Below are 26053 nucleotides of genomic sequence, written 5' to 3' on the forward strand. Positions count from 1 at the left end.
ATACATGTTAATGCCAAAAATGTGACATAACAGAACTCTTGCTTTACATTTTTCTGGATTAAACAATAGCTGTGCAAGAGACATTATTAACTTAATGTACAAAATATTTGTACACAGATCTTTTATTTTTTCTCAAAATAAGGGTGCCACCCAGGATTTTACACTTACACAAATACAGTATGTCTCATACCAACTAATAAAATAAAATGAAAATCAATATATCCTTAGCAAAAGTCTTACAGCCTGTTAAAATAAATTAGTTTATTATTGTACAAAACCCCAATAAATGATAACTGGAAATGTAATCAGCAGAAACATTAATTAGAAATCTCTGATATTGATTGATTTTTCTTTTCATGTGTTATATGTGTTTCATGTGTTATATTTTTGTGTCTTTCTTAGTAAAAATCCCCCAAATATTTTTGGATTAACTTCACATCTCATGAGATTTCATTCAATGTTTCATTGTATAAAAACAGCTTCAGTTCATGGAATGTAATAAAACTGTATTAGATTTTATTGTGTTTAAATTTGCATTATACATATACATTATACATTTAAGTTTTAAATGATCTTAACAACAAATCATTGGTCATGACATTAGCAAAAATTACACAAATAGATTAATTAAATGAGTATGGCTAAAATTAGGTTTTTTTCTTGATTTGTCTAAGCCTTTTGGGTAAACTTGCAAACGTTTTTTTTACAGAAAGAATAGTCAGTGTTGTTCTATTCAATGTTACTAATAAGAAGTGGTAGCTCAGTGGTTAAGATTTAAGAATTTTGGTTCTGATTCACAACGTCATTAGAAGAAAAAATCCCAACCACACAAAAACTGCCAGTGTGGGGCCCTTGAAAAGAAATACCTGAGTAGCTCTGATTAAGGAAAATGTAAGTTGTCTGCCAAATGTCATAAATGTAAATTATAAGCTTCAAACAGTTAATTAGTCATATTGTGAATGCTGAGAGGTTTTGAATAAAACATATCACTCATTATCATGATTTTACCTTTGCATGCAAGAAAACTGGAGAAGCAAATTTCCCTATTTCAAGTTTTTTCCCCAAAACACTTCAATACGGCAAAAGAAAATGAGAAAATGGTGGCACAGTAAATGACCAAATAAATTGTCGTGAGTGTTTCATTCATGCTCGTTTTCTGGCCAATGATTTTATTGTTATGGCTTTTATAAAGATACACATGCTGAGAGAGGTGTATGTCTTTTCAATTTCTAAATCGAAGACTGATTTATTTCCATTGTAATATCAGGATAATAACCAGGATAGGTGTGTGTGTGTGTGTGTGTGTGTGTGTGTGTGTGTGTGTGTGTGTGTGTGTGTGTGTGTGTGTGTGTGTGTGTGTGTGTGTGTTTTGTGGTGGTGTTGTGCATGCATGTCCTTATCAGTACAGTCACAGCTTTATATGAAATAGGTTTATAAATTGTATGAACACATTATTAAAAAAACAGAATGACTTTTTTATTTTGTTATAACTTGTTTAAGAATATTATGTTAAAATTGACATGCAAGAAGCAAAACTTGAATGTCGATTCTGCTCAGAACAAACTAATTGATTTTTTCATTTTGTATCTAAACCCTAAATAAAAAATCCTTTATTAAGAGTGCATTTGTTATGCTTTATAGGACAATTTACACAAGTCTCTTAAATCTTGAATCTCTGATAAAAAAAATCAATGCTGGCTCAAGCCTATTTGTTCATACATTTATTTTTATTACATTTTTTCTTTATTCTACTTTGTGAGCACAGATGCTGCCATTAAAAGCAGGATGCACGTGACTCACCTGAGCGGCTGGGTTGTTTGGAGACAGGCAGTGAGACTTCACTCAGTGGCAGGACGTAGACATCAGGGCTACTAGCAGAGGCCGGCGATGCCAGCGTGGACATGTCGCATTCATCTCCCTCTGCATTCTCAAACTCCTACACCAGCAGCATACACAGAGGGCAAACAGCTGAGGTCAAACACAGGGACCAGCGGAGGTGGTCCATGATATAGTTATAAGGCTGTAGAGTATATAATAAACATTTGCTTAGATGTATTTAATAAAAAAATGCATTTTATATAAACTAATTTATGCACTATTGTAATATTTTCCACAGTGACCCGCTTTCTGTACTGGATAGTTTTGACCCAAATGAAACAGGATATTTTAAATATAGCGTTTGCCTGTTTTAAATGAACCAGATTAGCACGCAGTACAGCCTGTTATTCGGACAGTAACACTTATTGGACAATCTGTAAATTTAAAAGTAACTCTTTGGACAGTTGGTAATATAAACAGTAACACTCAATCGACAGTCTATGATTTAGACAGACAGTAACAGTCATTGAACAGTCTGTAATGTGAACAGGAACACTCATTGGGAAGTCTGTAATTTGGACAGTAACACCAGTTATTTACATAAGTTATATATATATATATATGTGAAAAAAGGTTTGCCACTTCCTGATTTCTTAATTTTTTGCATGTTTGTCACACTTTAATGTTTCAGATCATCACACTGATTTAAATATTAGTCAAAGATTATGCAAGTGAACACAACATGCAGTTTTTAAATTAAGGTTTTTATTATGATTATTATGTTTATAAGCATTGCTCTGAATCAAACCACCAGGATTACTATTAATAAAGAGATGTAATTTATCTGACTTTTTAAACATATTTATGCCACCCCATATTTCATTTACAAATATTACCATGCCAACTAAAATAAAAATAAAATAAGATAAATTAAATATAAAGTTAAATTAAATTAAATATGCCAGCCTTTGCCATAAGTCCCCAGTGCTTGTTCTAGGTAATAATGCAGTGATTTATACTCATTAAAATGTAATCATCCTTAAATGTTCTACAACAGAAATGTTCATTTAAAATCTTAATTTTCTTTTTGTGTAATCCATTAGAATAGCATTTTTGTTTTGCTTACAAAATTCGCAAATTTTAGTATTTTTTTTGTTTGTTTGTTTCAACAAACAGCAGTCGTCTTTTTTCAAATTCAGAATTGTGTTTCATTTACACTCTTGCACATGAGCACATGATGCTTCAACAAACAGCGGCCGAAAAGCAACAGTGCAGTCTATTGTCCAATTACAGCTGTTTTATATTTGTGTCCAAATAAATATATATATATATATATATATATATATATATTCAGGTGTAAACACTATCAGTAATTATCATTAATCTTTAAAAAATAAATAAATAAATAAATAAATAAATAAATAAATAAATAAATAAATAAATAAATAAATAAGGTAACACAGGTCACTAAAAATTTGAAAGCTTTCTCCAGATGCACTCAAAGAGTCAACCACAGGTCATAAAAGACTTCTGGGTTTTGGGGTTAAAGAAATGGAAAAGAGTGACCTAGAGGCTTGTATACGTTCCATATACACACACACACACACACACACACACACACACACACACACACACACACACACGTACATACAGTCCTCTCTGGGACACCACGGTCCTCATCTTCACACGACCCTCAGTGTTCAGCATAATTCCTTGCTTTTCCTGTTTCCCCTAGAGGGAATTAGCTAAATGCCTTTCTTTTTTTTCTTTTTTTTTTTCTTTTATTTTCTTTTGCAATATAGGATAATGCAATACATAAGTTGAATTAAGGCTTATCACCAAACAATGCAATTCATATCAAATATTCATTTAATCACATTTACTTTAATTCCTGATGAATGAAAAGCTTTATGGGAAAGCTCTCACCAGTCCCATGCAGATAAGTGACACAGGAAATTTCTCACGCAGGAAATCTTTCTGCTACTGAGAGTCAGACACTGAGCGACAGAATAAAATAGCTTGAGGGATTCGTAGCCTAATTATGTGCATATGGGTCAAAACTGAGACGTGTCTTTTTTTATGCCTGGAAGCTGTTTCTTTTGCGTAATCCTTTTATTATGCACAAAAATGATATCATTCTTTTTTACTGTTTTTTAAAGGGTTTAGATGAAAATCTATTTTGAATCAGTTCTAAAATTCTAAGCTGTGTGAAGTTGTAAAATGTCTGACACGCATGAGCCTGTGACTGAATCACTGTACCTGAATTCTCTGTGCTAATGCGCCTGGTTTCATACCAATAAAACCATTACACTTGAGCTATTGTTCTGTCCACATGCCATAATCTTTGCCTGTTATGTTGCTTAGCAACTAGAGCTTACTTCTAAGACTAATAAATAATTGCATGGCAGCAGAATTGTTTATTAGATAGATAGATAGATAGATAGATAGATAGATAGATAGATAGATAGATAGATAGATAGATAGATAGATAGATAGATAGATAGATAGATAGATAAATAGATAGATAGATAGATAGATAGATAGATAGATAGATAGATAGATAGATAGATAGATAGATAGATAGATAGATAGATAGATAGATAGATAGATAGATAGATTACGGTACAGTGGATGTGTATGTAAGTGTGTCTTTATCTTTTCTTTATGTTTTTTTACATTTAATATGTAATTTTTTTAAGATATGATACAATTATTTCAGCATACTTTAACAAATGTCTTAACTTCTTCCATCCTTTATTTATTTACTCCCTTGATATGTGGAATTTTCAGTATCTATTATATTCACTTTTCACTGACATGCAAATTATAATTTACATGTCTGTGGACAAAAACAAATCTGTCTTGTCTATGTTTAAATATTTCAGACAAAATGAGCCATGAAGTACTGTATCATGTACTGTATAAATATACTGTATAAATATCTGTGTGTGCAGTCACTTTAGTATGAAGATTCCCAGCTGCTGTGATTTTCATATTCTCTCTTGGGCAGGATGTACAGAAAAGCTGAGACCAAGAAGAAATAAAACGGTACTCTAGGGATCTATGTATGAGTTTACACACCCTGGGAGTTACAGTATACATAGTAGTAATGGGTCACTGTGTAAAGAGGTCAGAGTTTCCACAAGACCATCTGGTTGCCAGAAAATTGGGTGTAGAAATTCTTGGTTGGTTTTAGTCGCTCTCATTAGGTCTGTTGTTGAATTTACTTACTCAATATATATCTATCTATATGATATAATTCACTTTAAGACCTGTATGGATACATGTATTTAATGCAATTACCACTGGAATGCAATATCTGAAATATATGAAAAGTATTACAATTGTTTAAGTTTAGTATTATACATTTATGTGCTTGTGGAAATATTTGTGGAAATGTTTAAAGTACTGTTTGACAAATGGTCAAATCTCAGTGTTATAGCAGTTTAATTTAGTTAAAAATGTAATTACTTCCTCCCTCAGCGTTACGAGAGCAATGTAGCATTCATGTGTCCCGTGCATAATTTATTGGGTATGGAATGACATGTGACAGAAAAGAAAGAGCCACATCCATGCATACACATTATCTTCCTCACATATCTATCTATCTATCTATCTATCTATCTATCTATCTATCTATCTATCTATCTATCTATCTATCTATCTATCTATCTATCTATCTATCTATCTATCTATCTATCTATCTATCTATCTATCTATCTAATGTTTTTGGCTTGGTTTACTAGATCTCAGTTTAGATATATTAATATAAATTTACCCCCAAATCATCACCAATTTAAAGAAAAGCTTTTGTATTCAGCAGTGTTTTACAAAAACTAGTGAAAGTACTCATAATAACAAAAGCAAAGAGTTCAATAAAATTGAAAAGCTTACCTTGCCCCGTTACTGCTAGCCCACTTATTGGAACTGGGTTCCTTATGGTGCATCAGTACTATTACAATTACCCCAGAGGGTACCTGAATTGTTTTCTGCACCATCACTTAATAACTTCTGACCCAGTTGCCCTTGCTGAAGCTCGCTCAGTGTCAGCACATTCATAGCACCGGAAAACCATACAGTTCAGACCACGTAGCAGAGAGAGGTGCATAATTGCGCCCTAAAGAACAAGTCACCATGTGGATGATATTGTGCAGCTAACTTATAGGGAATGCAGGGTGAGGCGGGAAAGGAGAGCAGGAAATGTGGGCGGGAAAAAGAAAATGAGAGGCAGACAGACCGATTAAGAGGCGGATGAATGTATGAGTGCACGGACGGGTGGACGGATGAATGGATGAAAGGAGGGGCAGAGTCCAAAGCGAAAAGAGACAGCAGCAGCTGAGAACACTAGCCAAAATGTGAGGGGGAGGGATAAAGTTTTACATTCTGAGCCCATGACATCACTCTCTTTTTCTCCATCCTTCCTTTCTCACCCTTTTTCACATCTGTAGAGCAGACCACTTCCACACACACATACGCATACACACAATCAAACTTTTAGAGAGTGTGTTATTGTAGAGCCACTTCAAAATCAACAAGAAGCCTCCTCCATGTTGCTCTCCGTCTTTTTATGTATCCCTTTCTCCCTAAGGTTACACTTCCATTTACTGTTACACCCAGTATGTGGGTAGTAGGTGCTCTAAGTGTAAGCCAGATGTCTCGCACACACAGCTCACTGTTCTACTCACCACATCATATCTATTTGTGCGTGTGTATTTAAGTTTATAAAACACTGTGAGAGTCTATTTTTTATTTTTTTTTATAGTTGAGTGCATAAGTTTGTACATCCCAATAAAATGCACCTCCTCTTCTATTTATCTACAAGAGATATAACGAATATATCAATAAGAAGCTCTGTATGGTTTCACCATCTAACCCATTCTTTTATCCATTTAAATTCGATCCCTAGGACTATTTCAGTGGATGAACTTTACTCATTTGCCTATATAAAGCACATAATCTTCCATACAACTTGCATTTCTGGGACTGAGTGCCTTTTTGCTATAAATGCTGTATCTTCTTAAATTGCTCTTAGGGAATGTAATTCTTTTGCAAACAACCTTATGTACGTCTGCTTGTGTACATGTTCATGTTAGTCTGTATTCTCTCTCTAGTCAGCTCTGGCCACTGTGTATAATCACATTTTCTCTAATCAGCCTGCCATGACCAGGGAGCAACTGCTGAGGTTTTCCTGAGCCCACTGACGCTATATAGGTGGAATTCGAGAATCTGAATGGCGGGAGAAAAGAACTATGTATTTTTCAGCTGTGTATGAGAAACTATGTTAACCACAGATCCCTTGAGAGTATTTACTGATGACCAGGTGCTCTTTCTCTCTGCTCTATCTTCTTCTATCTAACTTCAGCTCATGTTCTGCCTTCAGCATGCATTCTCTTATCTCTTCTCTTTTTATTCTCCTACCCACTCTAAGTGCTGTGACCCACATTTTGAGAAATTCACACTTTATCTTTAGTCTATCAGAAAGCTGCTGCATCTGTTATAGTTTCCTGCTAGAAACATATGGACTGACCTTGACTTGCTTATTACATACAACACAACTCCACATGTTTGGTTTTCCTGTAACAGATTAATCTTACTTAGCTTACTTACTATAGGGCTTTTTAAACGTTGCTCGTATTTTAGAGCTAGTTGGTGGTGTTTGACAATATTCTCACCTTAAATCCAATCTCTCCTTTCTTGCAGCACAGACAGGCCAGCATGAGGAAGATAAAGGTGAAGAGGCCAGAGAAAGAGACAGCCACCACAGCCAAAGAGGATGACCAGGAGAGCTCACTCAGAGGAACACCATCTGTGGGAAAGCAGTAACACATAAATCTCCAGTAAATACAGTAACATTTCTAGTTCTTTCCTAAAGCAGATCTTTTTTTTTATTGCATGAGGTGGAAAAATCATAGCTACCACTACATGCTGATCCTCAGCAAGATCACAGCCAATATAAAAAAGCAGCAAAAGAATGCAACAATAAACTAAAGCAGAAATTGTATTCCCGAATACAACCCCAAATCAGAAAAAGTTGGGACAGTATGGAAAACGTAAATAAAAAAAAAGTAGTGATTTCTAAATTTACTTTGACTTGTATTTCATTGCAGACAATACGAACACAAAATATTTCATGTTTTGTTTGGTCAACTTCATGTCATTTGTAAACATACATCCTTTCCTGTCATTTAGACCTGCAACACATTCCAAAAAAAATTGGGACAGTAAAGAATTTACCAATTTGTAATGTTGCCATTACTTTTTACAACACTTAAAAGACGTTTAGGGAATGAAGACACCAAGTGATAAAGTGTTTCAGGTGTAATTTTGTCCCATTCTTCCTGCAAACAAGTCTTAAGGTGGGCAACAGTACGGGGTCTTCGTTGTTGCATTTTGCGCTTCAAAATGCGCCACACATTCTCTATTGAAGACAGGTCGGGACTGCAGGCAGGCCAGTCAAGTACCCGTACCCTCTTCCTCCGCAGCCAGGACTTTGTAATGTGTGCAGAATGTGGTTTTGCATTGTCTTGTTGAAATATGCATGTACGTCCCTGGAAAAGATGTCTTCTTGAAGGCAACATATTGTGCTCCAAAACCTCTATGTACTTTTCAGCATAAATGGTGCCATCACAGAAGTGCAAGTTACCTTTGCCAAGGTCACTGACACAACCCCATACCATGACAGACCCTGGCTTTTGGACTTGTTGGTGGTAACAGTCTGGATGATCCTTTTCTTCTTTGGTCCGGAGCACACGGCGTCCATTCCTCCCAAAGAATACCTGAAATACTGATTCATCTGACCACAGTACACGTTTCCACTGTGTGATGGTCAATCCCAGATACCACTGAGCCCAGAGAAGTCGACGGCACTTCTGGACACTGTTAACATACGGCTTCCTTTTGGCACAGTACAGTTTTAACTGGCATTTGTGGATGTAACTATGTATTGTGGTACTTGACAAAGGTTTCCCAAAGTAGTCCTAAACCCATGTGGTGATATCGCTTATAGATGAATGACGATTCTTGATGCAGTGCCACCGAAGATCACGGTTGTTCAGCTTAGGCTTGCACCCTTGTCATTTACGCACTGAAATTCCTCCAGATTTCGTGAATCTTTTAATTTTGTTATGCACTTTTGAAGGTGAAATATCCAAATCTCTTCCTATCTTTCTTTGAGGAACATTGTTTTTAAACATTTCAATAATTTTCTCACGTATTTGTTGGCAAACTGGCGATCCTCTGCCCATCTTTGCTTCTGAAGGACTAGACCTTTCTTGGATGCTGCTTTTGTACCAAATCATAAAAATAATCACCTGTTGACATCACCTGTTTCACATCACATCCAATTTACCTCATTACCAGCCCGAAATTGCTCCTGTCCCAACTTTTTTTGGAATGTGTTGCAGGTCTGAATGACAGAAAAGGATGTATGTTTACAAATTACATGAAGTTGACCAAACAAAACATGAAATATTTTGTGATTTATATTGTCTGCAATGAAATACAAGTCAAAGTAAATTTAGAAATCATTACTTTCTTTTTTTATTTGCGTTTTCCATACTGTCCCAACTTTTTCTGATTTGGGGTTGTAGATTGAGTTCCTCAATCCTGATTAGTTTATAGGCATAAAGTGCATGCAGTTTAAAAGATTATTGGAACATTTAAAGTATATATTAACTAATAATAAACAATTTTTAAATTAAAGATAATGTGTCTGATTACATTACAACATACAACACCAATTCTAGCAATATTTATGCAAAGTTTGATATTTTCTCGTTTGACCTAAGAAAGCATAGTATTGACCATGAAATTTTTTAGATACCAAGAACAATAAAAAAATGAACTTTAAAGCAGCATTTTGAAGCCTTTTGCTTAGAGTTTGATACATACAGTGACACAGCAATTGTTTCAAAAGCCACATTTCTAACTGCTATTATGGAGTCAGCAGTTTCCATCACTCAGCATGCCCAAAACAAAGCTGTTCTCATAGACAAAGACCAATGACCAACCCCAGACTGTTGTTCTAGTATAATGTGAGGAGGAAGCAATTATGAACATAATGCTATGACAAAAACAGCTTCCTGGCAACACTGTGGTAATTATACAGTAGTCTCTTTATAATGTTTTCTACAGTGTCTGAGACTGAGACCAGGACAACATTAAATGTTTTCAACCCACTAATTATATCTTGTTCTAAAGATGTTTTGTTCATATCATCATAAATCCTGATGTGAGTTTACTTTTGGTTTTTTTCCCCCCTCTGGAATAGGAATGGGGCTAATATTTTTAATTATCTTATTTCTAGGTGTTCATCATTTTATGACTTCTTTTCATGGTATAACACTGTTTGCCTCTTAGCACAGTACAAAGTAATACACAGAATACCCTATACAACACAATGCCTCAAAAGTGGCTCCATGGACTCTGAAATCTGTACATTACAAGGAAAATACACTAGACAACAACATGCATGCCATATGGTTTTGCACACCCATTAAACATTGCTGGCAACAAGTCACTAGTCAGTTATGCCTCCTGCTGCAACTCTATCACTATTGTGTTGCAGCAGAGAACTTTCAGTCCTTATGACTGCCAAAGAAAATATACAGAAGACAGGGAAATCAATAAATACTCATTCACTAAGATAGACAAACCACAGACACACAAGCAATCAAGTGTGAAAAATATCAATATGAATATTGAATATGTTTCCCCTTTTAGTGCGTAAATCAAAACATGCAATGTCGTTCACCACTTAACTAGCAAAAATGAAACGATAAAACCCCTGAAATCAACGCCTCGTCCATTTATACCCACTTTTAAAAGAAAAAGATGTACAAGTGATAAACAATTGCAGATGTGCTGCATTATTAAACTCATAAAAATGGCAATCATTGCAGGAAGAGCATTTAGCTGAAAGCTCTAAATATGGGATGAAACAGCAGTAAGTGCCTCTCAACAAACCTGAACTCTGCGGTTTTAACAGCAGTTGCTGTGGAAACAGATGGGATGGACAGACGGTACATAAGTCCTGGAGTAAACTGCAAATCTCCCCTGATTTTTCCTCTGTACTTTCTTCTCTATCTCTTCTTCGCTCCCGACCCCCATTCCACTCATCATGATTTCACTTATCCATCCTGCTGATGCCTGTCTGATTAGTGACAGCTGTTCCATATGCTGAACCCATCCATCTAAATTATAATCTCTTCAGTGCGGAAACATGGGATAAGGGGATTCTCGAAAAGTCAAAATGATCATAACCTTGAAAATTTAGTTCCATTATAGTGTGTGTGTGTGTGTGTGTGTGTGTGTGTGTGTGTGTGTGTGTGTGTGTGTGTGTGTGTGTGTGTGTGTGTGTGTGTGTGTGTGTGTGTGTGTGCCTGCATATGGATAGGTGCTCATCTACACTGCATATTGCATCCTGAAATCTTCAAGAAGGCTCAGGCTGCTAAAACATGCAATGCTACTGCTAGTGTTTCTATCAGGCTGCCGCCACATCTGCCGCTGTATGTACATATACAGTAAATATATACAGCATATATTTCCATTTGTAGGCAGAAAACTAAGAGAGGAGGAAAATGCTTGTGCAACTTTGCTATATGCAGCCAAATTTATGTTTATTAAATTCATATTTAATGTGGTCCTAGGTTATCATATATATATATATATATATATATATATATATATATATATATATATATATATATATATATATATATATATATATATATATATATATATATATATATAGTTTGTTTGCAGTTGCCTACATTAAAATATTAAAGATTAAAGTCAAATAAGAATAAATAAGTATACATATTGAGGTAAATGTTGGCAGATGGCAAAAAGTCAGACTACAATAATAAATACAAATGTTATTGCACACCCAACTGACTATTATTATTGCATTGAGCTACCACTTCCTGTGTTTGCACTTATCTTGTAAAAAAAAAAAAAAAAAAAAAAACTCATCACAGATCGTTAAAATTATAAGTTTTATTGTGTACTTTGCACAATTGTACAGTTGAAATAGATAAACACAGTATACACACAAAGTTCAGCCTAAACTACATCATTGACATTGACTGATGATGGCTTTAATGGAGAGAATAAGCTACGGAAATCACCCTAAATGTCTAAGATCCTACCCTTTCTAGTAAATAACATCAAAACATGAACAATCCATAATTTATGAAATGTCATGCAGAAGTACAATCTTTTAATGCCATGACATTTTTCTTGTATTTCTATTTTATTTATTTATTTATTTATTTTTGTTGTTGTTGTATAAAATAATGAACAACACAGGAAAATGTTACGTGTATTGAGCTGGTTCTTTTTTAAGTGTGCTACAGCAGTCAGATGTCAGGCTAGCTAATCCAAGTTTAAATGCATGGAGTTGAAGCTAAGGAAGCAATCCAGACAGAAGATGTAAATTTAAATGGAGACAGAGTAATTCAATTTCATCTCATATAAAAAAAAATATACACAAGAGACAAAATGTGGAAAACAGAAAGATGAGTAGATACAGTGAGAGAGAAAGAGAGAGAGCTGGAGCTGGGCCAGTGACAGACGGTATGGGTCTCTGTACATACAGAGGGATTGATCTTTCTCTCCCTCACTGTCCCATTAGACCAACCCCAATTGTCATCTCCTTGGCTGAAAAATCACATCCTAATCTGCATGCACTGCTGCAGCTTACCTTCAGTGTTTACTCTATTGCTCAAGATGATCATACAGTGTTTCACACTGACTTGCCTTGCATCACATGATTCATATAACCTGCTTCATTGTGCTGATTAGTAATAAAAGACATCGAATAGAAATCATCCATCAAATCAAACACTGTGGTGTCTCTGGGTATTTGTTCCAGATATGTACACTATTTAAAGTATAATAATTCGATTGAATGTTGTGAAAGACTGAGAGCAACAAAACAGTGCTAATGTGAGTTTAATAATATGATGCAGTGTAACAGTTTTAATGTTCATTAAAACATGCTAGCAATGGATGGTTGAGCAATGCCTTTAGGGAGAAGAGCTCTTTATGAAATCAGGTGGTGCTGAAAGCAAGGCTGGAGAAAAATAATTGTAGTCTGTGCCTGATACCGCGCTGCCACGGTGAGACAAAGAAAATTATTTCCTTAGTCCGGTGGTGAGCTGTTATGTAGACATATTAAAGGGAAAAAATAAATTTTTACACAAGTACACACTTGTCAGATGTTTCTCAGTAGTATACTCTTCACTCACTATATAATGTAAGGGTTCTTTTGATAGGTAATATGGAAGCACTTACAGGGTTCTATAAAGAGTCTTTAGGGGATCTCTAGAGGCCAATAGGTACAAAATGACACTCTTGTAGGGGTAAACATCAAAACTTTAAGGGTTCCCTCAGAAGCTAATAGGCCAACATTTACATTGGGTTGTGGTTAATACATTAAACCTTTAAGGATTCTCTGTGAAAACGCTGTTATATAATCTTTTAAGACTTCACTAGGGGCTACAGTAATTGGGAAACAATTTCGGTGGTTCCTCATACACTAATATAGGCAAAAACAGCAGGGTTTCCATCCAGAACCTTTAAAATGGCTCATCCAGAACCAATACAAAGTCAGTCTGATGTAGGGTTTATCATGGAGCCTTTAGAATAAGCCTTTATTTATAACATATACAATACAGCACAGTCAAATTTATTTCTTTGCATATTCTAGCTTCTTAAGCTGAGGTTAAACTGCAGGGTCAACTAAGATACATCCATCCCTCCCTGGAGAAAAATAGGGTAAAGAACCTTGGGATCATCAGTAGTAGTTTGACAGTGCTGAGGACCAAACAGCAACTTTCTGATCAGTAACCCACAGCCTTTTCTGTTAAAACACTTCCATGAGTCTTTAAGGGAAGCCCACAGTGGCAACCAAAGTACCATAAAAGATTCTAAATCTGAGTATAGTGTAGCTTCAGTAACTGTATGCAGGATGTATTTTATATTTTACAAGACTGAATAGCAGAGATATGGATTTTTTATTAAAATATTTATGTGTTTAGGCTTGAATCTGTAATATACTAATATTGTAATATGTCATGTACTTAAAACAACCACTTTTTAATGATTCTTTACATTAATTAAATACAGGCCAGTTCAATTTTAACAAAACTAAATTTTTCATAAGATATTAGTGCATTGTTTGTTCAAATTAGTATAAAGGACATAGAATTAAGGAAAATCCATGACTGGCAATACTGTTCTATGAAAATAATACACACTAGGATGGTGTGATGTGGCCATTTATGAATAAAAAAAATAATATTTGGAGTAATGGTTTTGTTTTAATGTGTTTTTTTTTTTCATTAATACCACAACAATTTGCTAACAATTTTAGACATATTAATCATTGACACTTTTAAATTTTTGACGTGAGACTTTAAGAAAACAGTGCTTCTTATTACTTCCATTGAGACACCTATAAACAGTTGTTCACTCATCAGCCTCTCTCTCTTATGTAAGTAAAATAAAAACAACAAAAATCTTGTGAAAGAAAGCATATGTACTAAAGACTTTCCAGTGTCTAAAATGTCTTTTAATAAAAAAATTAAAAAAAATAAAAAATAAATAAATAAATAAAATAAATAAAAAGTCAATGATAATTAAAAAGAAAAAAAGCATTTATAAAAAGCATTAGCTTATCTGGAGCACCCGCTGTACAATTTCTTGTGAACAAGCTGTTTCTAAAGAAACAAATATATATTAGAAGGGGTGCTTTAATGTGAATCTTTCATACTGTCAGAGACACTGTTACAGAAAGTTAAAGCATTTCTAGTGACTTAACAATTCCGCACTTTGGTACAAAGTGAGATAAATGGGTATAAACTAGATTTAAAGGATGTATAGCAAATAAGGGCAGACATGCTAAGCTGTCAGCTTTAATGCTGTTAAAAGCTTTAGGTCTCTGATTTAGATTAACAAAAGGGCAAAAACCTGAGAGTGCAGCAAAGGGGCCTCAAAATGTAGCATGCATAGGCATGGCTGCGCATATAAAACATACGTCTACACATAAATATATGCACATACTGCAGTGAGGGATTTAAATATGCAAGCGGTGAACCTCGACAGACCTTCTTTCTCTCTCTATCTCTTCATACATCTGAGCAGATTAAAGCAGCATCTCTACAAACATTAAAACCTCAATGGAAGCGGTGCTCTTTTTGCAGTTTCTGATGCAGGGATTGTGTAACTTCAGTAATGCTACACAACATCCTCAGAGACTAGACTGTGCTTTTAGCATAATCGGAAATCGCTTCACCTACTCTTAATGTCTGTCCTGCACTGTTGTTAAAATTTTTAACACAGCGCTCTCATTTCCACTGCTTAATTATGCTCAGTTCATTAGAAGTTAATGAGGAACGTAATCACACAACACATACAGATTCCACTTCCTTGAGGTCACTTGGATAGTTTTAGGTAGGTTTAGTTAAATAGACTTTAGGTTTTCTGTTTTTCCTACTTTTTTTCTAATTCTAATTCTAATTCTTAGATTTTTCCAATTCTTCTATTTCTAATTCTAATTCGAAGTGAATTGAAAAATTCAGCTCAAGCTGGTCCAAGATTAGCAGCCTTTGCATATTTCTCTTGCTACTCCACCGCAAAAGATGTAATGAAAAGCCTATATGAACCGTAACCTAAAGGCAAGCTGTTCAGGAAAATATGGAAGTAAAAAAGTAATTTGGTGAATGAAAATCTTAAAAGGTTTCTGTGATGCATCTACCATATACTCTCTGTGTACTATAGAAATAATTAAATGATAGAAGAGACGTAATAAGTGGATTATTTGATTATGAGAGAGATTTATGACACTAAATGGACAAAGGATAATCTAGAAGATTAGATCTAAAACTAATCTAAAACAAAACAAACAAATCTAACAAATCTAAAACAAATCTAAAACTAATTATCTTCATAACCTTGGGGGGTTTTTTCCACCGCCCAAAACATGCACAAGTAGGCAGATTGTATGAGATAAATTCTCCCTAGGTGTAAATAATTGTGTGAATTTGTGTGTGTGTGTGTGTGTGTGTGTGTGTGTGTGTGTGTGTGTGTGTGTGTGTGTGTGTTTGTGTGTGTGTGTGTGTGTGTGTGTGTGTGTGTGTGTGTGTGTGTGTGTGTGTGTGTGTGTGTGCGTGTGTGTGCGTGTGTGTGTGCATGATGCTCTGATATACTGGACTCCCACCGGGGGTACATTTCCATCAGATCAAGTTATTGAATGCGGGAGAGAGTTTATTTTTCTGTATTTCTAATATTAGTAAAATATTTATTTTACCATTTTTTATTGTAAATCCCTTATTCTTAGTTTAATCATTCTGTTTGTAATTGATGGAAAAAGAGCAACATTTAGGTCTGTAATTTTCTCCCACAATGCAGTCAGATGATTGCTAACAAGGTTTTCTTAATAGAAGTAAACTAGTGTTGGTGTTTTAATGTATATTTTGGCAGTTAAACATTTTTAAAGAGCTCAGCTGTTGGGTGAAGCTTTGTGTGTGTGTGCACAGCAAGATTTATAAAGAGTTTTTTTTTTTTTTTTTTTTGGCTCATCCGACCATGTATCTAGTTCTAAAGACTCCTGTCTTCTAAATGCTTAGCAGTACCAGCTCTGAATGAACACCACAACAGATGAGCAGTCTCCTCTGGCGTCGTTGTAGGTGAGTGAGTCAACAGGAACCACAGGGGAACTGTGTTGGTTTAGCTTAGCTGTATTTGAAAGGTCAGATACATACACACTCAGACTAATGTTGGACTCATCTTGGCACTGCAGTGCTACATGAGCATGAATCATGGTCAAGGCCAAGTTTTGGATGTTCAGTTTGTAAATGTTTTTTGCTGCTGACTGCTGGTTGCTCTTTCCTCTGGCTGACTTTCCACAGTACTGAGCTGTTTTACGTTTATCCTGCTCCAATGCTGCAAACAACAGATGAAGAGCAAGTAGATCAAGTGTGAACTCAGTGCTGTCACCTTCAGGTGACACTCTGACATGTTTCCAGATTTAAAAGGCCCAATGTGTCTTTTTAGGTTTTTATTCAGATTTCATCTGAGATATTCACACATTGATTGCTGAACTGTTATTTTTTCTGTTTTTGGACATAAATTTAAAACCTTTTCACAATGGACTCTTACATTCACCCCTTCCCCTTCATATTTATTTAATGTAGACTTACACATACACATACTCATTGCGGTATAATAGTGACTGAGCATACAAAGACATTTGAAAACCTGCAAGTAAATTTACAAATAATGATTTGGTGTAAGGAATATGCAGTGTGTGCTCCTCTTATTAAAGGTGACAGTGTCAATGCAAACAGATGGATTTTGCACTTACAATGCAATTTATGAAACTGAAAAGCTGACTGTACAGCAACAACTATTGTGTGTGAAATTGCAGGTACCATTGAATTATGAGCATATTATTTATTTTTTTTATTTATTTTTTTTAATAAACATCAAGCGGTGAGAGATATGTCACAAATATTGATTATACAGGAAGATGTTGGACTTCTGATCAAAAGGTCATGAACTTAAATTCCAGCACAAATTTTTCTCCTCGGCTCTTGAGAAAGGCCCTTAACCCTCAACTGCTGAGTTGTGTAAGTGAGATAAAAGTCGCTCTGAATAAGGGTGTTGTCCAGTGATGTAAATATAATTTTTAACAATTTGCCATTAATATTGTAGTTACTTTAAAAAAAAAATTATTTGTTAAACAAAATGTAAACAAATCAGTTTTAACATTTAATAACTTTTGCTCCTAATGCCACAACAGCTACTTTTTTTTAAGTTTGTAAGTATTAAAAAATGTACACTTACTTAATACATTTTTATAATTTGATGCTCATAATGGCATCTTAGAAAAGTATACTGTGTGTGTGTGTGTGTGTGTGTGTGTGTGTGTGTGTGTGTGTGTGTGTGTGTGTGTGTGTGTGTGTGTGTGTGTGTGTGTGTGTGTGTGTATTATAAGATAAGATAAGATAAGATAAGATAAGGTTTATCTTATCTTATAATACACACACACCACACACATAGCTACACAGAACCATGCATTTTAATCAATAAAGTCTACATTGCATCCATTCTTTTAACACTCAATGCTAGACACAGGACAACCTTTTCTACTTCCTCCATATGTCTGCTTACTGTTGCTATGACTTACTCTCTTCTTTTAAAACACAAAGAGCTCTAGTGGATAGACAACATCCAAAATCAATAGGGAAACAGCAAGACTGTCTCCATCATATCCTATATTTAATTCTCTATATTTCTATTTATATGATTTTTCCTTTTGATCTATGTCTGTTCCCTATTTTAATACAAATAAACAACAATTTTATGCAGTAAGCTTATTAAGTAAGCTATCACAAGACATTGTATATCATTAAAATATCTATCATGTAAATCTAAATCTAAATCTAAATCTTCTAAATCTTCCTTAAATCTAAATCTAAAATCTAAACTGCTGTAATCTTCTGTCTGTTTTTAAGTTTTTAGACATTATTTATTTTTATTGAACCTATGTACAGTGGAACCCGGTTATGTCGAGGGCCTAGGGGACGCCAAAAAGCGTCGAGATAAACGAAAACCAAAATGGCGGCAATATATTACCGTGCTTGAAATTATTTTATGTACATGATGTGCGTTATTAAATGAGAATTTACATGCACGTGTTTTAGGAGGTTTTTTTACACAACAGCGTTGCCGCGATTTGTTTGATTGGTCATACGGATCGAGATAACCTGTAATGCGGATAAGGAGGCGGAAGCCGAAGTAAACGCAAACAAAGTTTATTGAGAATACTCAGGAGATAATCCACCAATACTTGTAGCGAAGCAGTAATATCCAGTGGTGCGCTCCGGGAGCACGGTCCATGAAGTTCTGTGAAAACAGAGACAGTTCGTGTAGAGAATCCACGGATCAGCGCTGGGCAGCATCGGATAAACGTGGTGCAGACAGCGTGAACATGGAAAACAGCAGGATCGGGGGGTAATCCGGGGTGCCGTTGAGAGAATGCGGAGTCCGAGAAGAAGGGTACGTAGCGGGATACGTATACGCGATTACACAGACCGACATAAACCAACACATACGATCATGCACAAACAATAACCGACCGCGAGTGTGTGGAGGTGAGGGGCTTAAATAGGAGATGGGATGAGTGAGTGAATGAGAGTCAGGTGTGAGTGATCAGCATGACTGCAAGGAGCTCTGTGTGGGCGGGGCACGCACGGGAGAAGAAGCAGGGTGAAAGAATCGACATAACCGATTAGAAAATGCTAAGACAAAGCGAGAATTTGGCGGTTCCACTTAATAGGGTTGGCGAGTTAACCGAGGTCGAGATAAGTGGGTTCCACTGTATCTTGTATACGTTTGTAACTAGAGGTGAAAATCAATAAGCACATTGTAAGGCTGCAAAGAATATATTACAAACAATCATCATATTCATACAGTAGCGAGCAGAGTCAGCATAACAGCATGGTACTATGGTAAATACACTAGGTTTTACTGTAATTTAAAATCAAAGGTATGTTTTAATGCACCAGTTCTAATACATTGTTGTTCAGCTCAATGACATAGGCTTATATGGCAGACTTGACAGCATCATTAAAGAAAGAGTTGTTCACCTAAGATATACATTCATTTGTTTTTAATCACATTAATGTGATTTTCAAATTTTTTTAACCATGTTTTTTATAATGTTTGTTAAATTGATCTCAAATGTCAGCGCTTTGTAACAATGTTTCCTGATTAGTCTTCCGAGAGAGATGATTGGTCGATCAACAGAGAAGGTGGTGAATAAACAACTGTTTAATATAGCTGCTGTAATGTAAGTGACAACAGGAATTAACTGTTTACATATCAAACATTAAATAAGTCATTTTTAAATAAAAAATATTTAAGTTGCTGGAACATAGTTGTGGTACAATGAGCAGAATATTTCACTGTTTTAAGAAAATAATGCATTACGCTCACACCAGCCTGGTGTGACTTTTCATATAATTTCTTTCTTATTCATTATGTGAATATCATATTTTTTTTATTATATTTAATGTTTACAGTAATTACAGTAAATTATACTAATTTTGAATGCAACATTCATATGAAATCACTGCAAATATAATCAGTTTAATACAAGTAAGCTGTTTGTGTACAGTCTTCTAAAAAGAGAAATTGATCAACATCTCTAAAGTTATCTAATATTCATGTGGTCTGTTAGAGGTTGGTAAAAAAAAAAAAAACGGTGCAAACAGATTCTTATCAGTATAAATACAGCAGAAAAAATATAGTGCACAATATCTTGTATATTGGAAAGTGCTGCCAGTGTACCACATCTTAATTTTTTTCATCGTTTATGAAACGCTAATTATAGCAAATTTGATAGTGGTTTCATAATAGATTTTCCATAAATATGCAAGATATTTTATATTTCTCAGCAAACAACTGCCCCTTCAGATTCTCATTTTGCTTTTAAATATATGCTGCTGTTAGACCAGTGCTAGTGAACGTCTGTCCGTATGAACTCCTAAGCCTAAGAACCTTGCTGTTCCAGCCTAAGTCAAAGTCGACACTGTTTCCATGGTTATTGATGAGAGCAAGGTGATTATGAACGTGGAGTTGGGTGCTTCAGCACGATCACACTGAGACACAGTTACCAAGCAGGAGTTACCATGGAGACATAGAAGGTTTTATAAATATGGTTTTATTTATAGGATACGCCTCATGCTTTTGGAAGGGTCAGGGCTGTTTGAGCATTTGCAGGGCCATTAGTAGTGTCTGAAAGACTTGCAAATATTTTTCAGCTCAACAACAATGAAGGTGCAGCACCATGTTTGCAGGAGATAGATGAAACCTCTCCTGTACAGTGAGCTATTTTAAATAGTGCTTTGAATGCATTTGTTTCTTAAACATGGACAAGATTCAAATCTTCATTATAATAAAATTCAATAGATAATACTACAAAATGAGTATGATGTTTATAACTATGTCTGTTTTGCAAATGCTTTGTTTTTTATCTGTTAAAGAGGACAAGGCCAAAGTCTGTTTCAATCTAATGATTTCTGGGCATTGACAGTTCATCTACAGAGGCAGGTGTGGCATATACCCCAATTTATAAAACTTTCAACAAATGTTACTCACAACTATATACATTTCATTTACAGTTTTTGTGAAATATAATTAATTGACTCTTTTGAATGGTCAAATTCAAATGCTACTATTTTACTGAAATAAATGGATGATTCATTATTTGTTTGCCTTCATAAATATTATCTTGCTTAATTTAGATTTATAATCCCAATTTAAATAAAGTTGGAAATCTCATAAACCCATTTTATTCACATTTTATTACATAATATGTAATTACATTTATTACATTAAAACATAAAAACTTATCAAAGGTTTAAACTGAAAAAAATTTACCACAATAAGTTAAATATAAGGTAATTTTAAATTTGATAACTGCAACATGTCTCCAAAAAGTGACAGGGAAAGGGTCAGTAAAAGGCTGGAAAAAACTTTTACTAAAAAAGAAACAGCTGGAGAAACATTTCACAACTAATTAGTTAAATTGGCAAATTGGCAATAGTTCTGTAACATGATTGGGTTTAAAATGAGTATCTTAGAGAGGTAGAGTCTCCCAAGTGAAGATAGGCACCAATCTCGAAAAAACTGCATCTTCAAATTATGGAACAATTTAAGAATAATGTTCCTCAACATCAGTTTAAGAAGACTTTGAATATATCATTATCTACAGTACATAATACTGTATTATCAAAAGATTTAGAGAATCTGCAGAAATCTCATGAAATTCTATTTTTTTGATGGTTGTGATCTTTGGGCTTTGAAGCTGCACTGCATTGAAAACAGGCATGATTCTGTAATGAAAATCAGTGCATGGGCTCAGAAATACCTCCAGTAAACATTTTCTGTGAACACTATATCATGCAAATGAAAAGAAGTCAAATGTGTCAAATCTTGTATTGTTTTTATTTGCAATTTACCCATTGTCCAAACGTTTTTGGGAATTGGGTTGTATGTAGCAACAGAGAGAATTTGTTATTATGGAGTGGACAATGCCAATACATCAGAAATGTGAGTACACTGTGGTGACCTTGTTTCACAAGCAAAGGCTGAGGAAAAGAAAAATTGGTCTCTTTTCAGTTTGGATGTAGTCAGACTGGAAATGTAGCTGAAACCTTATAATCCTATTTGTAAGCTTTCCTGCAACACACCTGCTGTTTCCATCATATTTGAATACAACTATATGCTGGATTATTCAATGTTCTCCTCTATCAATTGCCTGTTACAGGATTACTCTAAAATGCATTCAATTATAGCAAATAGAATTAAACGTGATCAAATTTCAGCTTGTTCGTTCAGGCTGTTGTCCCACCACACTAAAGTAAATGGTCTCGTGCCAGACTGCGTTCTTTTAAAATAAAGTGTTTTTTATGTAAAAAAAAAAAAGGTTTTTCCAGCATGCTTACCTAGCTGAAAAAAACTTGTTTTGTTCTGGTTTTGTGCTCTAAACATGTTAACTGTGTTTGTGCTTGATGTGATCTGTAATTACCACAGCCCTGTCCAAGATAAAGTGGTCAGAAAAGATGAATTAGTGAATGGATGAATGAGTGAATGATGAATTATGGCTTAGTTTGAGCATGAAAGTTAATAGCTAAAATGTCGGCAAACTTTAGAAAGCAATATCATGTTTGAACATTTTCAAAAAACAATCTTAACCATTACTGCACATTTTGAGGAAATATAAAGAAATTCAGTAGTAGCTGCAGGAGAGTAAAGATCCAGAGAAAGGATTATGCAACCAGATACTTGTTTTTATTCTGCTTCAGTCTGCAGCCCTGTTCTTTCCTCCCACTGCCCCTGGCTCTACTGCATGCACAAACGTTCACCGCATTCTAACCAATCTATTATTTAAACCCACATAACATACTGATTTATGATGTATTATATTGAGTTGCTGATTCAGAGAGGTGGTGTTGCATGAGATCTGTATGCATCAGCAAAAGAACTTTACATGGTAGCACTGTTTCTATGGATACAAAGCAACCAGCATCTGCTGTGTGATAACAATGAGAAAAATTCTGTTTCACACCTTTTAATAACTCACACAATGATTAATCTGAAAGCATGGCTTCTGTTACGTGTATTTACACCATCCTTGCTTCTCTCTCTCACCTCCTCTCAAAAGAAAAAGACACCAGCACACACACACACACACACACACACACACACACACACACACACACACAGACCACCTTGCCAATTCTTATTTAACCTGAGTTCACCTGCCAAACACTTGCAGTTAGTCAGAGAGGTTCATTTGGCTTGTCTTCTCAGTATGGCATCTCTCTGCTTCAAGGCAAAGCTTTGTGTGTGTTTCTGTGTGTGTGTGTGTGTGTGTGTGTGTGTGTGTGTGTGTGTGTGTGTGTGTGTGTGTGGTCAGTGATTCATTACCATGTTTTAACAGGGTATAATCTAAACTAGAGTACCATCAAGATTGCCTTGTTCAATACTAATGCTTAATTAAATGAATGAATGAATGAATGAATGAATGAATGAATGAATGAATGAATGAATGACCACTTCAGCAGCCAGGAAATGACCTTTTAAAATGCCGACCATGCCATTCTATTATTCCACCTCCCATTAACCGATGTCCACCTAATTACTCTTTATTTTGCAAATAGGTTGCTAAATTATCCCAGATTGTTATTCTTGTTTACCTAATTTATTTAAATATGCTTTAAAAACCATGATGTGACTCAAAATGCAGCTCTATTATTTAAATATAGAAGTAACATCTGTAATTAGCATATTCTCATTTTACATTATACAATATTATATCTCAAGTCAAGTGGGGTTTTTTTCTCCAGGACAATGGTGCAACAAATTACAGTACATAGGACTACATAAAATGCTAATCCAAAACAGTGTGAGATGAGCGCAGGACAAAGAACTTACAGAACAACAGTACAGTGTTGTGTACAAAAGTTTTTGCTCAATAGACTGTAAACCTTCGTTGTAACATGGAAACAAAAGACCTTTAGCACATAGTTATAAAGGGAAACAAGTATATGCTTTTTCAACATCGGCAAATGGTATAATTACTGCAGCCTGTATCACCTTTCAAAAGGTCAAATTATATTAACCCAGCTTGATTTTATTTTCTTTATGCTGACCGAATATTCAGTTACACATTGACTGTGAAGTACTGCTAATGACGTATAACGCTCTAAATAGTTTATCTCTATTATATTTCTGATCTTCTGAAATGGTATATATCCCATTCTGAGTATGTCACTCAGCTATGCCAGACATGCTGTTAGTACTGAGACTCACTCAGTGAGAGGGAGATGATTTTTTTTATATATTGCCTGTAAACTCTGGAGTAGTGTTAAAGTTTTTGGTTTTCTTTTATAACTTAAATTCATATTTCCTTAAGCTGACCCATTTATAGTTTTTGGGACTCATTGAGGGTTAAATATATGCAAATCATCTGTCATTATCTTGTACATGGACAACACAAGGTGCATTGCTGTAGAGATATTAGATATTACTGAAGATAGTATCACTTAGGCTTTGTGTTGAGCAGTTTTGTTGCAATTTCTTAATCGAATAATTGCAATTTAGGACTGCGAGTGCCACAAATGGTTTAATTCTCAAGTCTCTATTAGGGAACAGTTGATAACATCAACAAACCTGAATTCATGTTAAATGAAGTCTAATAAAACATAACGCTTGTACTTTTTGACAGTTATAGAAAGGGAATTAAACTATATGGACAAAGGTCTTTAAACACCTGATCATAAGATTTAGTTGTTCTTTTGCAAAATTCTGTTGTAGTAACCTCCACTTGTCTGTGAAGATGTTCCACTAGATTTTTGAGTGTGCTTGTGAAGAATTGTTTTAATTTAGCCACAAGGGTGTTGGTAAAGGCAGGTACTGATGAAGGAGGCCTGGGGTGCAGTCAGTGTTCCAGTTCATCCTAAATGTGTGCAATAGGGTTGAGGCTCTGTAGCAGGCCATTAAAAATCTTTTACTCCATCCCATCTAGACCATATCTTCCTGGGGCATGCTTTGTGCACAGGAGCATGGTGATGCTAGAACAGGTTTGGGTCTCATAGTTCAAGTAAAAGGGAAAATATAATGCAACAGCATCCAGAAATGCTATGCAATTGTGTGCCACCAACCTTCTGGAAACAAAAAAACGTCAGGTACCACAACACTTTTTTCCATATAGTTTATATAATAATATTTATGTTAGAGAAGTGAAGAAAAGAGTGCCGTCAGGGTTGAGTGGGTTGAAAATAGAGTTGAAGGAGTGATTTGTGATAGAAAAGTATCTGTAAGAGTGAAAGGGAAAGTTTATAGGACTGTGGTGAGACCTGCGATGTTGTATAGTTTTGAGACAGTAGCATTGAATAAAAGACAGGGGGTGGAGTTGGAGGTAGCAGAACTGAATGCTGATGCTGAGGTTTTGATTGGGAGTGATGAGGATGGACAGGATTATAAATGAGTTTATTAGAGGGACAGCACATGTAGGACGTTATGGAGACAAGGTGAGGGAGGCGAGATTGAGATGGTAGGAGGACATAGTGTACATCGGTAGGAGAATGCTGAGGATGAAGCAACCAGGAAGGAGGATAAGAGTAAGGCCAAGGAGGAGGTTTATGGATGTGGTGAGGGAAGACATGCAGGTAGTTGGTTTGAAAGAGGCAGATGTAGAGAACAGGAAGGTATGGAGACGGATGATCCGCTCTGGGGACTTCTAATGGGAGCAGCCGAAAGAAGAAGAAGAAGAAGAAGATGTTTATATAGTAATATTTTACAGACTTTTGCCTTATTACATTGGCTCCAATGATTCTTCAAGGCAGTAAACAAAATGGTTTCAGACTATACAGTATCTATGTCTTTTATGACTTTATGATTTTTTTTTCTGTTCCTTGTTCAAGTTGTAAATCTAAGAATTTGGGTTTTATCTGTATCTGCTTCTAATGCATCATATACTTTATATGATGTTGGGCTGTCCCAGATTAAAGTTTCACAACGTGAACAATTGTGGCGATTCTCTGGTCAGAGTTTCTAATTCGTTGTGCTTCTAAATAATTGTATACGTTTTTTCATAAATATTTCTCATGCTGTTATTTAATCAGACACCAAAGCACTGTGCTTTTAAAATTGCTGCAGC

General features: G+C 35.2%; 1 protein-coding gene across 4 annotated transcripts in view; it reads right to left on the minus strand.

The window, feature by feature from the left end:
- aatkb (apoptosis-associated tyrosine kinase b) overlaps positions 1–26053 on the minus strand; it is a 50756-nt gene that overhangs the window by 16887 nt on the left and 7816 nt on the right. For 2 of the 4 annotated variants that reach the window (XM_083556373.1, XM_083556375.1), the window contains exons 2-3: positions 7491–7624; positions 1801–1936 (exon numbers count right to left, since the gene is read on the minus strand). In XM_083556373.1, the coding sequence (XP_083412499.1) occupies positions 1801–1936; positions 7491–7624 (270 nt within the window). Of the gene's footprint in view, positions 1–1800; positions 1937–5712; positions 5996–7490; positions 7625–10782; positions 10811–26053 lie in introns of those variants that run through there. The other 2 variants (XM_083556374.1, XM_083556376.1) reach the window with 2 other exon arrangements.

This window comes from Silurus aristotelis (genome assembly GCF_946808225.1).
Source record: "Silurus aristotelis genome assembly, chromosome: 12".
In the NCBI taxonomy this organism is placed as follows: Eukaryota; Metazoa; Chordata; class Actinopteri; order Siluriformes; family Siluridae; genus Silurus; species Silurus aristotelis.